Source organism: Astyanax mexicanus, chromosome 22 (genome assembly GCF_023375975.1).
Source record: "Astyanax mexicanus isolate ESR-SI-001 chromosome 22, AstMex3_surface, whole genome shotgun sequence".
In the NCBI taxonomy this organism is placed as follows: Eukaryota; Metazoa; Chordata; class Actinopteri; order Characiformes; family Acestrorhamphidae; genus Astyanax; species Astyanax mexicanus.
Window position 1 is genome coordinate 35,931,510 of NC_064429.1, and position 15,623 is coordinate 35,947,132.

At 37.9% G+C, this 15,623-nt stretch overlaps 1 protein-coding gene across 5 annotated transcripts in view; it reads right to left on the reverse strand.

The window, feature by feature from the left end:
- Positions 1-1,557: 1,557 nt before the first annotated feature.
- The window catches only part of ap1b1 (adaptor related protein complex 1 subunit beta 1), a 65,523-nt gene continuing 51,457 nt past the window's right edge, over positions 1,558-15,623 (reverse strand). For all 5 annotated transcript variants that reach the window (XM_049470577.1, XM_049470576.1, XM_049470575.1 and 2 more), the window contains one exon: positions 1,558-4,679. In XM_049470577.1, coding sequence (XP_049326534.1) covers positions 4,605-4,679 — 75 coding nt within the window. In that variant the 3' untranslated portion in view covers positions 1,558-4,604. The remainder of the gene's footprint in view (positions 4,680-15,623) is intronic.

A 15,623-nucleotide genomic window follows, 5' to 3' on the forward strand; every position in this document is an offset into this window, starting at 1 on the left:
TGGTTTTATAGGACTCAAACAACTGATTTATGCAAAACTGAATATATATATTTTTTTATATCTAGGTTTGCTCTCCCATTAATCCAAACTGTTAACAGTAATATCACTTGAAACATAATTTAACTAAATGAAAAAGATTTTTGTAAAATAATAGTGTAATATATTAACCCTTTGATTTTTGTGTTTTATAAGACTCCAAACTCTGGTTTATATACAACCAAAAAGCAATTAATTGGACAGGGTAGCCAATTGGATTCAATACAGTAATATACTCTTCTCAGCTTATAGGAACAGGAACAGGAACAAAGCCTTTAAGCCAATCAGAACAGAGCATTTTTACGTATATTAGTCTTTAAAGGACATTAACAGGAAGTTAAATTATCGCACTGAAGTTATGAGGAGTGTTTCATGCTAGACTGCTAATAAAATTATGCACAATTGAATCAAACTGGATAGCCAATCAGAACACAATCATTTACATATCTCAGTCCTAAAGGGGCAGTACCACTATAACTCAAACAGAACGGAATCCGCACAAAGTTTATGAAATGACAAATGAAAAGAAAAAAGTAGGATTTGTCCCTTCTTAAAGTACACTACAAAGCTTTTTGTGAATATATCAGTTTTATTATTTTCTTTTATGATCCATATATTCACAAGAAAACATTCCAGAAGAGAAAAAAGACAAAAACAAGGATTTTTGTTGCCAGATAATTTACGCTCATTAGCGATCCCATATCCACAGGCCGGGTTACACACCCCCAAACACACACACACACACATATACACTCTCTCTCTCCTCACACACATTCTCACACCTCGTGATGAACCTAAACCAAGAATCATTACGAAAACCTGTGCAGCGAGGTGAAACTGGAGGGGTCCTAAAAACATTAATTAGACTTTTAATTAAAATTGATTTCTCGTTTTCTCTGTTCTCTACTGGTTTTGGTACCAGGCTGAAGGGTCTGAGGTATAGGAACATCAGCAAAACCATATATAAGTGAGACTCTAGAACAAACACCTATTCTCTTAAAAACACAGATGCTACCAAAAGGGTTCTTTGAGGCATACCATACAAGAACCACAACCGTAAAGAAGATACTGATGCAGAGTGTTAAGAATCTTTTTCTATGGAAATACACTATCATGTATAGTTCTTAAGTTAAAGCTATACAACTGTTCAGGTGCAGTTTAACCTGATTTATTACACAGATGTTAAAGCAGAGGCATATAGCGGTTTTACACTGCACGACTATACGTTCTGGTGTGGAACACAGAACCTTCTTGTGTATTTACTTTCTTGCTCTAGCGCCAGACAGCTTTGACCAATCAGAAGAGATCAAGCGCTCGTGTGATTGGCTGGGACGCATTTTGGTGAGTTTAGGTTTGAGCCTGTGTGAAAACAAACCAAACAGAAGGGGAAACACACCAAGTAAATGAACTCATCAACTGATCCAGACCATAGAAAGCAACTACAGGTGTGAAAACACAGGAAATTTGTCTTAAAGTAGTGAGAATTTTTTTGACCTTTAAAAAGTTCTTTACGTTCTCTTCGTTGCAGTGTGAAGAACCTTTAAACTGGCCAAAAACTTTTAAACAGAACATAAAAGCTCTTCACACTAGAAATTACTTTATTAAAATAGTTCTTCCATGGAAGAGACACTTTTTGAGCAACCAATTTTTGTTCCCTACAAATATTCCTGTAGTGTCTAGAACCTTTAAATTGGTTAAGAAGCTTCAACATTGGTTACTTTAAACAATTAAAGGTTCTTCACACATACAACAATGGTTCTTCTATGGAATCACCCTAAAAACATTAGTAGCACCTTCATTTTTAAGATTATTCAGGACTTATGAAGGAGACAATGGTCTTATTATCTTTGAAAAACCCACCAGGAGAAGCTTTTGGTTCTCCAAGGTGCTGAAAAATAACACACTGCAATTAACACACAGTGACACAAGCAAATAAATGAAAAAAAAAAACAAAACAAACTAAAGATAAAGAACAAACTCAGCACTCACAGACAGGCAATATCTGACACATCTGTCAATCAAATTCACCAATATCACACAAGCTCCGCCCACAAATTTGTTCTTTCACTAGCTTGTCACTGTTGCTAGCTTGGACAAGCTCCGCCTCCCTCCCTATATTAATATTCACACTAATAATGAGAAACAAACTGTAGCTATGCTCATTAATAACACTCTAAATGTAGGTATGTGATATTATACACTGCTGAGGAGGTGGAGCTACAGTTTGTTTCTCATTATTTATTAGGGTGAATATTAATATTAATAACTCTCTAAATGTAGGTATTTTGTGATATTATACACTGAGGGGGCGGAGCTACAGTTTGTTTCTCATTATTAGAGTGAATATTAATATTAATAACACTCTAAATGTAGGTATTGTGATATTATACACTGAGGGGGCGGAGCTACAGTTTGTTTCTCATTATTAGGATGAATATTAATATTAATAACACTCTAAATGTAGGTATTTTGTGATATTATACACTGAGGGGGCGGAGCTACAGTTTGTCTCTCATTATTCAGGTGAATATTAATATTAATAACTCTCTAAATGTAGGTATTGTGATATACACTGAAGGAGGAGGCGGAGCTACAGTTTGTTTCTCATTATTAGGGTGAATAGTAATATTAATAACACCCTAAATGTAGGTATTGTATTACTATACACATGAGGAGGCGGAGCTTGTCCAAGATAGCAACAATGACAGAACGTATTTGTGGGCGGAGTCTGGACAGATGTTTGAATACAGAAAAACACACATGGAATGATGAAGAGAATCAAACTTATAAAACTATAATAAACTGTCTAAATCTTTTACTAACCCCCAGTGGCTGTACCTCATACACAGTCCTCTAAAACCACGAGACAGACGGAGGAAGGTTCAGGATCTTCACCTCTAATAACCCCAAAAAGTGAAATTAAACAATTCTGGTGTTCTGCTGACTGTCGCTTCACTGAAACACAAAAACTACAGTGAAAATGAAATAGTCCAACATCCTAAGTATTGTTTTTTATAAGCTACAATAAGGTTCCAATTAAATATTTGATGTTTTTTGAAACGGCAAGAAAATGTTAAATGTTAAAACTTGCGATCTTGTTTTCCAAAGAACCTTGTGTCCCCATTTTTGACTTTTTTGCCCTTTTTTTCATAAGAATGACAGAATTCCATGATAAACAGACCAATAGAAATGTTGCAAAATTACTTTTAATTAAAGATTAAGGGGATTTTTGCTGTTTTGTAAACAGTCCTGTTATACAATATGATATTTGTGTATGATATACTGTCCAAAAAAAATACTTGCAATACTCAATATCATTAATATATAGATAATCCTTAATAAAACAAACTAAATCTTCAAATAAAAGTGCTGTTTTTAAGTCCCCTCACTAACAAAAACAGCAAAAATGAATGAGGTAATGTTCTTATTTTGGTAAAATAAGTAAATAGCTGAATTTTTGTTTTTGCTTCAGTTTTTGTTTGACAGGAAGGTAATAGAAAAACTCCCGATGACAATTGAGGCAGAAGATTGTGTGATGGATAGAGCTTTATATAAGCATGAAAAATTGAAGAAAATTAACAAACACAAAGGGATTCCAGCAGCTTTTCTATTTCCCTTTCCATCATAAAATACAGATTTTTAGAATTACGATATTAAAAGGAGGTTTTTCTAATCATTCCATGTAAAAACACCCGCAGATGTTCAACAGAAGCCAATAATAATATGAACCTGATGGCTGTAACACACACACACAGACACACACAACAAAACAAAACACAGCGATATATTTAAGTAGTACACACATTAACAAATTCCCGCCACCGAAAATCTGATTAAGCATCTGATTTAACCTCTTAAAGAGAGAGATGAGGAGGATCTGCTCTTTAACAGAGTTTCAGATTTTACCAAACAGCTGAACTGAAGATATGATTTCATCCAGAAAGGAAAGAAACAGGGAATATACGAGGTTGACAATGATCAAACAACCCTGGCTCCGCCCACAAATGTGTTTAATCACTACTAATGTCGCTTGATTGGATTTTAGAGACTTGTAGCGCCGCCTCAGTGTACATCATAATACCTACATGCACTCAGGACAGATTGGTTTGTTTTCACACACAAGAACTTCATTGGAATCGTAGATTGACTTGTAGTTTTACTTTATCTTTTGCTATAGCCGTTTGCTGGTTTTTATTATTATTTGTATTGGGTATAAACGTTTTAACTGTGAGAAATATCACAATACCAACATTTAGACTGTTATTAATATATATATATATATATTTACCTTCATGAGATACTGGCTCTAAGTGTATGTATTGTGATATACACTAGGCAGAGCTAGAGCTATAGTCTCTCATTACTAGGGACTACAGAGTTTGAGAATGCATTTGTGGGCGGAGCCTGGACACTTTAGTTAAAAGCACCCTAGCATAAATGCATGAGGGTGCAGAAGGGTCAGTTCAATAGACAGAGATAGATCATGGGTTGAGGGGGTGTTGGAGGTGGCTCTAGAGGCAGATATGGGTCCAGGTTGGGGGTTCTTGCTCAGTTCTTCTCCAGCTGCTTCAGTTCTTCAGGATCAGCTCGTAGCACTGAGATACGTACTGAGAAACCTCCGGAGCCCGACACTTCACCGAGAGCTGGAGAGAGAAAGAGAGAGAGAACATTAGAAAACAGTTTCTGGGTCTAGTTCTAAATATTCTTGATCAATCTGTGAATAAGCTTGAATCCTGGAGGGTAGTTTTTGTATGTCAGAGTTAAAATGATTTGAAGTTAATGCTGGCTTTGTGCAAAAAAAGGAAAAGTCAATCCAAATAATCAATATTGGCCTGGAATGCTTGACAATGAATGGGGATCAGTAGCATGATTGATTATGCTAACTAGCCCCGAAAAAAACTTTCAAATATTGGAATTGTGGCCAAAAACCATTTCCACACACAGATATCCAATTGAGATATCCAATACAGACATCCAATGGAGATCCCCAATGGCGATACCCAATAAAGATATTCAATAGTGATACCCAATACAGACATGCAAAGGAGATACCCAATAAAGATATCCAGTGGAGATACCCAATGGCAACACCCAATGTAATACCAAATGGCAACAACCAATGGTAATACCCAATATGACAAACCAATGGTGATACCCAATATGACACTCAATGGCGACACCCAATGGCGACATCCAATGGTGACATCCAATGGCGACACCCAATGTGATCCCCAATGTGATACCCCATAGCAACACCAATGGTAACACCCAATGGTAACACCCAATGGTAACACCCAATGGTAACACCCAATGGCAACTTCCAATGGTGACATCCAATGGTGACATCCAATGGCGACACCCCATAGCAACACCAATGGTAATACCCAATAGTAATACCCAATGGTAACACCCAATGGTAACACCCAATGGCAACTTCCAATGGTGATACCCTATATGATACCCAATGGTGATACCCAATGGCGACATCCAAAATATTAAATGCTGATACTCAATACTGATATCCAATATAATAACCGATGGCAACATCCAATATGAAATCAAATGACAAAAGCCAATACCAAAAATGTTGATACCCAATGTGACACCTGTTGCCATTGTCTTTTTCTTACCTTCTTTCTCATTCTTTCCATTTTTCTTAGTTTAATTTATCCTTATGTCTATTTATATTTTTTCTACCTTCTTTATTTCAAACTTTGTGTTGTACTTCTTCTTACTTCTACTTTCTTCTTTCTTTGTTGTTTTTCTTCTCTTTTTCTCATGACTCTTTTCTTTTTCTAGGCTTTCTTTCAATCATTACTTCCTCCCTTCCAAAGCAAAGGGAAGCAGAGAAACTACAACTGAAGGCCGATAAATTAATTTCCCACCAGTGGTGTTGGTCTCCATTCTTCCTCTTTAATTCACTCTTCCGTCGTTAATCTCTCCGGTCCTCACTGTGGCTGTTTCACGGTGAAGCTGTGATGGACTCATTAACCCTGCTAACACTTCTTTTATCTGCTCATCAGCTTTAAGAATATATACAGAAAAAATATCTCAACTACACCCCCTCCGTTTTTCTTCTCACTCTTTCCTTCCTGCGTTCACTCATTCTCCGTCGCTTCTGAAGCCGAGCTTCTTCCGCTGTGGGATCTGATGCTGCTCTTCCCCCTCATCACGGCTCTATTTACAACATTATAAAATAATAAACGCCATCCTGCGCTTTCTTCCCACAGCACACGAGGGGAGGGGACTACGGGAGAGCGAGGGAAACGGTACTGGAGGCTGAGTGAGGACGACGGTTCCATCAGACAACAGATGATGCTTTTCATTCTCATCATTAGGTTTCATTTAATGAAGGAGGTCGTGATTCAGTCGGTGGAGATGAGGTGGAGACGGGTCATTACATAGACGACATCATTATACACTACTCGAGTCAGGATTCTGTAGTACAGGAGAGTATAGCATAGTATATGGAGTAAAGAGTAGTATAGAAGAGCATAGAGTAGTATAGAAGTGATATAGTGAGTAAAGGATAGTATAGCTATAGACCGTACAGGGGACTATAGGGCACTATGGGGTACTATATGATAGTATATGGGACTATGGGTAGTATATAGGATACTAGATGACAGTATAGGGGACTATAGGTTGGTATGAGACACTACATGATAGTATAGGGTACTATAGGGTTACACAGGGTACTATATTATTGTTTAGGGGCTATAGGGTAGTACAGAGGATACTAGATTATTGTATAGGGGACTATAGGGTAGCATAGAGGGTACATTATGATCGTATAGGGTAGTATAGGGTAGTAAAGAGGGTACTATATGATAGTATAGGGTACTATAGGGTAGTAAAGAGGGTAGCAGGCTATATGGTAGTATAGAGGCTACTAGATGATTGTAAAGGGGATTATAGGGTAGCATAGAGGGTACTAAATGATAGTATAGGGGACTATACTTTCATACTACCCTATAATCCCTTATACTATCATATAGTAGCCTCTATACTACCTCATAGTACCCTTTACTATCATGTAGTACCCTCTAGAGTAGTATGAGGAACTATATGATAGTATAGGGTAGTATATGATAGGCTGGTATAGTATAGGGGGTATTATACGATAGTATAGGGTTTCCATCAGACAACAATGTTCTTTGTTCTCGTCATTAGTGTTGCTTTAATTTAAAAAAAGGTTAGTGATGAAGACGCTATGGAGATGCGATGGATTCGTGGGGTCATTAGCCAGACTGAGACGACATTACCTCGAGCCCAGATCCAGTCAACCTATTGATCTTGTTTATACAACAGACAGCACTCACTAACAAAAGGTCAAACCCACAGGGTTATAGAGTCCACAAACACTCACCCAGCACTTCATTAAGAATACTAATACTGAGCTGAACCTCTTTTCGCTCTTAAAACAGCCTCAATTTGTCATGGCATGGACTCTACAAGATGTCAAAAGCATTCCTTTCAGATTCGGGACTGTGAATATCTAGTTCTACCACTTCCCCAAGCGTTGTACTGGTGGGTTCAATGCAGACTGCAAAGAATTGTGTGTTGTGACATGGTTCATAACCATGCTAAAAGCTGCCATAAGTAGATGTAAAACTGATGGTTGGGTCCATGGATTCATGCTATTGGTGCCAAATTATGACCAGAGAGATCTCTTAGCATAACCCTCATCTGTTGGGTTTTGCTTTGCTTTGCATTGCATTTACTTTGAATGCATGGATGACCTCTTTCATACTTTTTACAAGACACACTGCATTACCAGCATGACTCGTCTTCAATCTTTCGAAGTTCAGTCCTGTTGCCGCCAGAATCAAATTCAAAACCCTGACGCCGGCATACAAGGCAAAAAACGGACCAGATCCTTCCTACTTTTGATAGCACTAATGGTCAAAGCCAGATTTGAACCAAGAGCTCTTCAAGCTTTTGTACGGATCGTCTCGACCCACCGTCCCTCAGAATAACCAACAGAAAACAAACATCCTGACTCGACTCTGTGCTGGAGAACCAAGGTGGTGGAACGGTGGAACTTCCACTGGGTGTCAGAACAGCTCCTAGAATCACTCGCGGTCTTCATACGCCAACTAAAGACTCATCTTTTTAAAGAGTTCTTAAATTAATCTTAAAAAAAATCTCCTAGGGTTCTAAACATCATCAAGCTTTGGGTATCTCTTAATCCTAGTCTCTAGAATCTAGCTATGGATATTTTGATGTAAAAAAAAATGAAGCACTGATGGAAGCTGCTCTGGAAAAGGGCGTCTGCTAAATACCTTAAATGTAAATGTACACAAACTACCAAATTGCCAGATTTACAAACACAACAAATGGAAAAAGAAATCGTAGAGAAGTTTAACGAGTCCGAACCGCAAAAGAGGCCAGTTTCAAGTTCTGTTAAGGCTTTCTGAGGTAAACCCCTGCAGAAACTTCAACTACTGAAAAAGATCCAAACTAAACTCTGGATTACATTACTCAGAAAGAAAGCCTTCAGTAGTCTAAATCTGCGGATCAGAAATACGGCAGGACCTTGACGGGTTATCGGGCCGGATTATGGAGATTTGATCTGAGCTCTGAAACTCTGTAGACCACATACTCGCCTTCACCGCCTTCAGCAGGGATTCTGCTGACCACACGCCTGCTGCTCCAAACACTTATCTATAATACAGCGGCTAACACTCATACCTTTACAAAAGAGAGAGAGAGAGAAAAGAAAAACAGAAACAAGAAAGGAAGGAACGATGGATGGGTCAAAAGAATGAGAAAGACAGAAGGACAGAGAACGCAAAAAGAAAGGGAGCCAAAAGGAATGAATAAGAGCAATAAATATATATTTGGAACAAAGGAATAAGAGAAAAAGGCAAGTGAAAGGAAGGAAAAAAGGAAGGCAGAAGGGGAGATACAAAAAAGAACGACAAGAAAAGAAGGAAAGAGAGAAGAAAAAAGATGTAAGGAATAATGGAGGAAGGAATAAAAGTAAGAAAATGGAAAAAGAAAGAAAGGAAAATGAAGAAGAGTAAAAGAAAAAGACAGAAGGAAGGAAGGCAAAAGAAAGGCAGAAGGTATGGGAGTAAAAGAAAAAGATGGATAAATGGATGGATGGATGAAAGAAACAAAGGAAGGAAATAAAACAGTCATTGGAAAGAATGAGGAAAAAAAGGCAAAAGAAAGGATGGACTCAGAAGGAAGAAAGGTGGAAAGAAAGAAGTAAGGAGCAAAAAGACAAAAGCAATAAGAGAAAACGACAGGTGAAATTAAGGAAAAGGGAAGACAGAAGAAAGGTAGAAAAGCAGGAGTGAAAGAAAAAGATGTAAAGAAGCAAGAAGGATGCAAGAAGGAATAAAAGGAAAAGGAAGGAAGGATAAATAAACTCAGTCAATAGAGAATAAGTAAAGAAAAGAAAGGATGAAAAAGAAACCTAAGGACAAATGAACTAAGAAAGCAAGGGCACGGATGGGAGGAATAAATAAATAAAAGAATGAGGACTGTCATGAATTAATAAAGAAAGAAATGCGGAACAAAGTCAAGAACAAAGAATGAAACAAAGGAAAGAAACTTGAGTAACAGGGTGGCAAGAGTGTGGAAATAAACGAAATGAGGTGATAAAACAAGGCGATAGGAGTTTAGAAAAAAGGGAAATAAGGAAAGAATAAAACAGAGAAGTGGAAGGAAAAGCGGAGGTAGGGAGGAGCCGGCGGAGCTGGCGGAGTGTAACTGCAGCTGCCGGGGCGGTGCGGAGTCGCCCTCCCTACGGTCGCCGCAATCAGACGCTTTAACGGTCTGGGGGAAGGGCAGCAGGGAGCGCGATTGGTTGCCCGGTTGCCATAGGGACGTGTCAGAAGTTATGGAAAACATATTTCAAAGGCAAATGGGTAAACAGCGTGGGTCGAACCGGACCGCTAGAACCAGAAGCGGCGGTGCTGAGAGGAAAACAAGAGGGTTACAAATCAGGGAGTCCAGGAGGACCTCAATCCAAAACGTGGGTTTGCGGAGGCTGGGGTTTATGTACAATCTTACAGAAAAAAATCCTGAGTAACTTTTGATGGGTTCTTCAATTGGTAAAAGTGAAGGAACCCTATAAGATGCTGCTTGAAGGTTGCTCAAAAAAATTCTCTAGTGAAAAATTTGCTTTTGGTTGCTGTACACAATTAGAAGTTCCTCAAAAAAACTTTTTTTTTAGTGGTTTTATTTGCTTTAGGTTGGAGTATACCGTTAAAAGTTTAAGTACCTTAAGTGACTTTCAAGGGTCCTTTAATTTGTAACAGTAGAGGAACCCCTTAAAGTGCTTCTTGTAGGTTTCTCAAAAAGTGTCTTCTCCACGGTTTGTTTGGTGGTGTATTTGCTTTAGGTTGCTGTATACCGTTACAATTTTAAGTACCTTAGGTACTTTTTAAAGTTCTTTAATTTGTAACAGTGAAGGAACTCCATTAGATGCTTTTCGAAGGTTCCTAAAAGCACCTTAACTGGTTTCTCCTCTCTCTCTTTGGTGATGTATTAGCTTTTGGTTGCTGTACACTAGGGGTGGCACGAGATCTCGCGACATTAAAACGGAGATTAAAACTTCTCGTCAGGCTTAAACCTGTCTCGCGGGGCAAAAAAACAGTTAAGTGTGGACTTTTTTAAGAGGGATCCGGCAACCCAGTAGCGATAGCGATAGAGTATGATGGCTGAGCAGTGAGAGCAGCTCTCAGCAGAAGATGAAAATTCGGGCATTTGTATAGAACATGCTTCTGCTACTTTTAAGTTGTATTGTGGCTCCAGTGGAAACAATAAACGGTAACAGAGTGACCAACAAGACACAAACCATATATAAATACTGTAAGTAATTGTAACTGAGGAACCTCTTAACTTTGTTTCTGAGGCTCCTTCAAGAAGCATCTTAAAGTTTAAAATTCCTGAAAGAGATTATACTTTGGTGGTTTATTTCCTTTTGGTTGGCGTACACTGTTAAAAGTTTAAGTTCCGCAAAGTGACTTTTACCCCTTAAGATGCTTTTTGGAAGTTCCTTAAAGCACATAAAATGGTTTCTCCACAATCTCAAATCGAAAAATCCTTAAAGTTCCTCAAAGAGGTTGTACTTTGGTGCTGAAATTGCTTGGTTGGCGAACCCCTTAAGAAGGTACTTGAAAGTCTCTCAAAGTACTTTCAGCACACACTATTGTCCAGAACAGTTGTCATCTTTCAGTGGGAAAATATCCCTAGTAAAAATGGAAGAATTGATTGAAAATTAACAGAGGTGATTATGATTGTTTTGATTCTTGGTTTCTTGCTCTCTTGCTTCATTGCAGAGCAGAAATATTTGATGAACATCTATTTCGCCCCACTGTTGAACCTCCATCATTGCTCACCATCGGCACCGTCTCAGAGCTAGACCACCTTAATGAGAAACAACCAATTTCATGGGGTAAAACTAATGAAATTACGCAGTTCTTATTATGCTTTTTAGCATAATAGTAACCCAAGGAGATTGAAACAACACATTCGAACATTCGAACCCAAGGAGATTGAAACAACAAACTTCGAATGCGTAGAGTTAAGAGCTTTTTTGAGAAAATCTGTGTGACTCGGCTGCTCGGACACTCTGGGAAAGTTCTCTCAAATCGCTTCATCTCCAGGACAAAGGAAAGTCTAGACACTTGTTTTCCAAGTGTCCTGAAAGACGGTGGGTCAAAGCATCCGTAAGGGAGGGGCTGGTCCATTTTTGGCTTTGGAGACGAGCCTCAGGGTTATAAATCTGACTGGGTGCTCGAGAAGCCAGTGAAGCGTGGAGAGCGAAGGAGTTACGTGACAGAAGATTGAAGACGAGTTGTTCTTGAGTCGTTTTGGATCAGTTGGAAGGAACAGAGTCCTGTCAGAAAAGACTTGCAGCGGTCAGTTGTAGAGATGACGAGGAACTGAACAGGAAGCTGGATGTTCTCCAGATGTTGCAGAGGTTTGTAGAGTCAGGTTTCCGAGTCATGGATAAAAACGATTGTCATTAAGACTTTCAACAAGACACTGAGTGACCAAAGAGCTCTTGTGGCTTGGAGAACCAAGGAACTATCGACTTTCTAACTTGGAATTTGCCAATAAAAGTGTCAAATAATGAATCACAAATAGTTTTTTTTTACTTTCTACTTACATTTTAAAAATAGCCTCGTTACTCCTATTTAATTTCAGCTTGATTCAATTCCGGCTTTTCATCGTTCAATAAAACCCCTATTAGGGGTGGGTGAGATATGGCCATAAAATAATATCACGATATTTCATGTTATTTTCGCGATAATGATACTCTTGGCGATATGAAAAAACACTGAATTAAAAAAATATATATATATATTTCAAGAATACACTACTGCAACAAAATGAAAAATTAATTTTATGATTGATTTGATGATCAGATTTATCTGATTTATAACAGAAGTCAATGATCCAGAATGTCATGATACTAATAATAATGCACTCCAAATATTTTCATATATCCAAGACTGAAATAAAATACATGATACTGGACAGATATAATCTGTCTCTAGTAGATAAATCATGCGAAATTAGAACAAATTTTTTTTCTTTTGTCAAAAACAGCAAAAATGTAGTACCCTGATGTGATAATTAGGGGTGGGTGATATGGCACCATATTTCACGGTATGATATCGTTCTTGATATTCGGACATTCAAATCATATTATCAAGATTAACATTTTAATATTATAGTCATTATGGCTTTTAGAAAAATGTGTTTTGGGGGGAAGGGGTGGGTGGGGGATTAGTGCTCTATAGGACTCAGTGGGCGTGGCCTAAGGTTTTGTTCTTAATGGCTTCATTCATTTTTTTCTCCTTACATTACTCCTTTTACTTTTATACTTTAAGCAGTTTTAAAACCAGTACTTTTACTTTACACACTTTTACTTAAAGAGTAAAAAGCTTGAGTTAATACCATAGACTGTATATAAAGATGGACGCCGTGTCGCCGTTCCCATACATTCAATGAAAATGAAGCCAAAATCTTCCTCCATTTTGGCGATTCAGAGACCAGAGTCTGCGCAGTAGAGACCAGAGGAGGGAGAAAGGCTGTGGAGAGACCGCCTACTCATTTAAATAACCCCACCCCTGAGGGCTGCCTCGTGGTCACAGACTGCAGAGCGGGGCAGAGCGGAGCTGACGGTCTGTTATTGGTCCCGCCCATAACCAGCCCTTTTACCATAACCACACCTTTTTTGAATAGAGCCGAATAAAGTTTTAAAAAACGAATTCTGTGGGGATATAAAAATTTGACAATATAAGCAGAGGTTACACTAGCTGCTGCATTTAAATAATGGAGGTAGAATTACAGTATATTAGAAAAAAACGTGATTGAAAGTTGTCTGTTTTGCCATTGAAACCTATGGGGATGGGTGGAGTTACACAGCTTTCTGCAGCCGAACAGCAGGAGGCGCCCGACCTATCGTCACTTTAGCACAAATTTGGCTATTTGTGGTGTACACTTGGTTTTATATGTCTAGATAGAATACAGTTGTTCAAAGGTTATAGCACGATAAGGGAAATGTAAACTCGCTACAGATGTATTGAGGTTAAGATGTGAAAAAAATATATTTTAAAATATTGAGTAATGAATGGAGATATTTTTCACACCTTTGCTGATGATACAATTACAACTGTGTAGGAACTAGGGGTGGGCGATATGGCTCTAAAATAATATCACGATATTTCAGGGTATTTTTGCGATAACGATATACTTGGCGATATAGGAAAACAGAAATAATGTAAACTAAAATAAATAAAATAACTCATTAAATTCAGGAATATAGTATAATAGTATAACAGTATAATCATAATGTGGCAAAATAAATAATATAGCATAAAATAATATAATGCAGCAAATAATATTGCAGAATATTTTCATGCATATAAACTGCAAACAAAAACTATAAACTAAAACAATTATAGAATAAATTAACTAAAAGCTTCACAGTTAATAACGGACTACTTTTAAGACAGAACAGCCCTATTATCACGATATGGATTTTTAATATCACGATATTTCTGTGTCACGATATATTGTATACGATATAATATTGCCCACCCCTAGTAGGAACCATAATACCAGTGCACCAATGCAAGTGATCAGAATAGGGAGGAGGTACCTGTGAAGTGTTTTATACGTGAGGAACTATATGTAATAAAAGGTGAAGGTGTGCAGAGATCAGATAAGGGAAAGCAGTGCATAAAGGATAAGAGCGCTACATGCCATGCTTCAGCCATAACTCTATTACTATCAGCTCTACTGGCTCAGCAGGCTAGCCAGATAAATTAATTAACATACATTAAACAAGAGCAGGAGAAGGTCCACTGATGAACCCTAACGGTTGTGGTGATTCTGCTGAATCAGGTTCAGTTATAGAGATTTTACTGAGAGAGGAAAGCAGGTAGGAGAGCATGCTAGAGATTGTGACGAGTGAATAGAGTTTAGAAGAGTTAAAATAAAATAACGCCAACCTCCATATCCTGCATTAGGAAGACATCCACACGGGTGAGGGCCGGGACGAGGACAAACACAAACACAAACACAAACAAACACCACAACATTAAACAAACAAACACAGACAAAATAAAGCAAACAAACACAAAAACAACAACAAAAACACACTGAGCCCCACAAACACGTATTCAATAACTATTATTGTAGATTTTTCATGAAAGAGAAGGTTTCTAAAGAAAGAGAGAGATAAAGAACAGAGATAGAGATGTAGAGAGAGAGATAAAGTATAGAGACAGACGTAAAGAGAGTTAAAAAAACAGATGTAGAGAGATAGAGATAAAGAATAGAGAGAGATGTAAAGAGAAAGACAAAGAATAGAGGCAGAGAGACGTAAGGGGAGAGAGATAAAAAACAGACAGGTATAAAAAATAGAGACAGAGACATAAAGAAAGAGATAAAGAATAGAGACAGAGACGTAAAAAGAGAAATTAAGAGACAGAGAGAGGTAAAGAGAGAGAGAGAGAGATAAAGAACAGAGAAAGAGAAACAAAAAATAGAGACAGAGAGACATAAAGAGAAAGAGAGAAAGAATAGAGACAGACAAAGAGAGAGAGAAAGTATAGAGAGAGACGTAAAGAAAGAGAGAGATGAAGAATAGAGACGTAAAGAAAGAGAGAGAGAGAGATAAAGAATAGAGAGACAAAGAAAGAGCAATAATGAAAAGAGACATAGAGAGAGAGATAAAGAAGATATAGATGTAGAGAGAGGTAAAAGACAGACGTAAAGAGAGAGAGAGAGAAACACAATAGAGACAGAAACGTAAAGAGAGAGAGAGATGAACAGAGACGTAAAGAAAGAGATTAAGAATAGAGACAGAAAGACGTAAAGAGAGAGAGAGAGAAAGTGATTAAAAGGTGGGAAGACTCGGGGGAAGGTCACCTCTCTGGACACGTGCGAAAGCAGCCACCGCAATTAATTACACTTCTGTCTGCTTTCGTAACTCTGTGAGTGTGAGTGTGTGTGTGTGTGTGTGTGTGTGTGTGTGCTCCCACATAAAAAAGTGTGTAAGAGTTTATAACTGAGAGAATATTTATAAACTAGTCACTATAGAAACAATACTG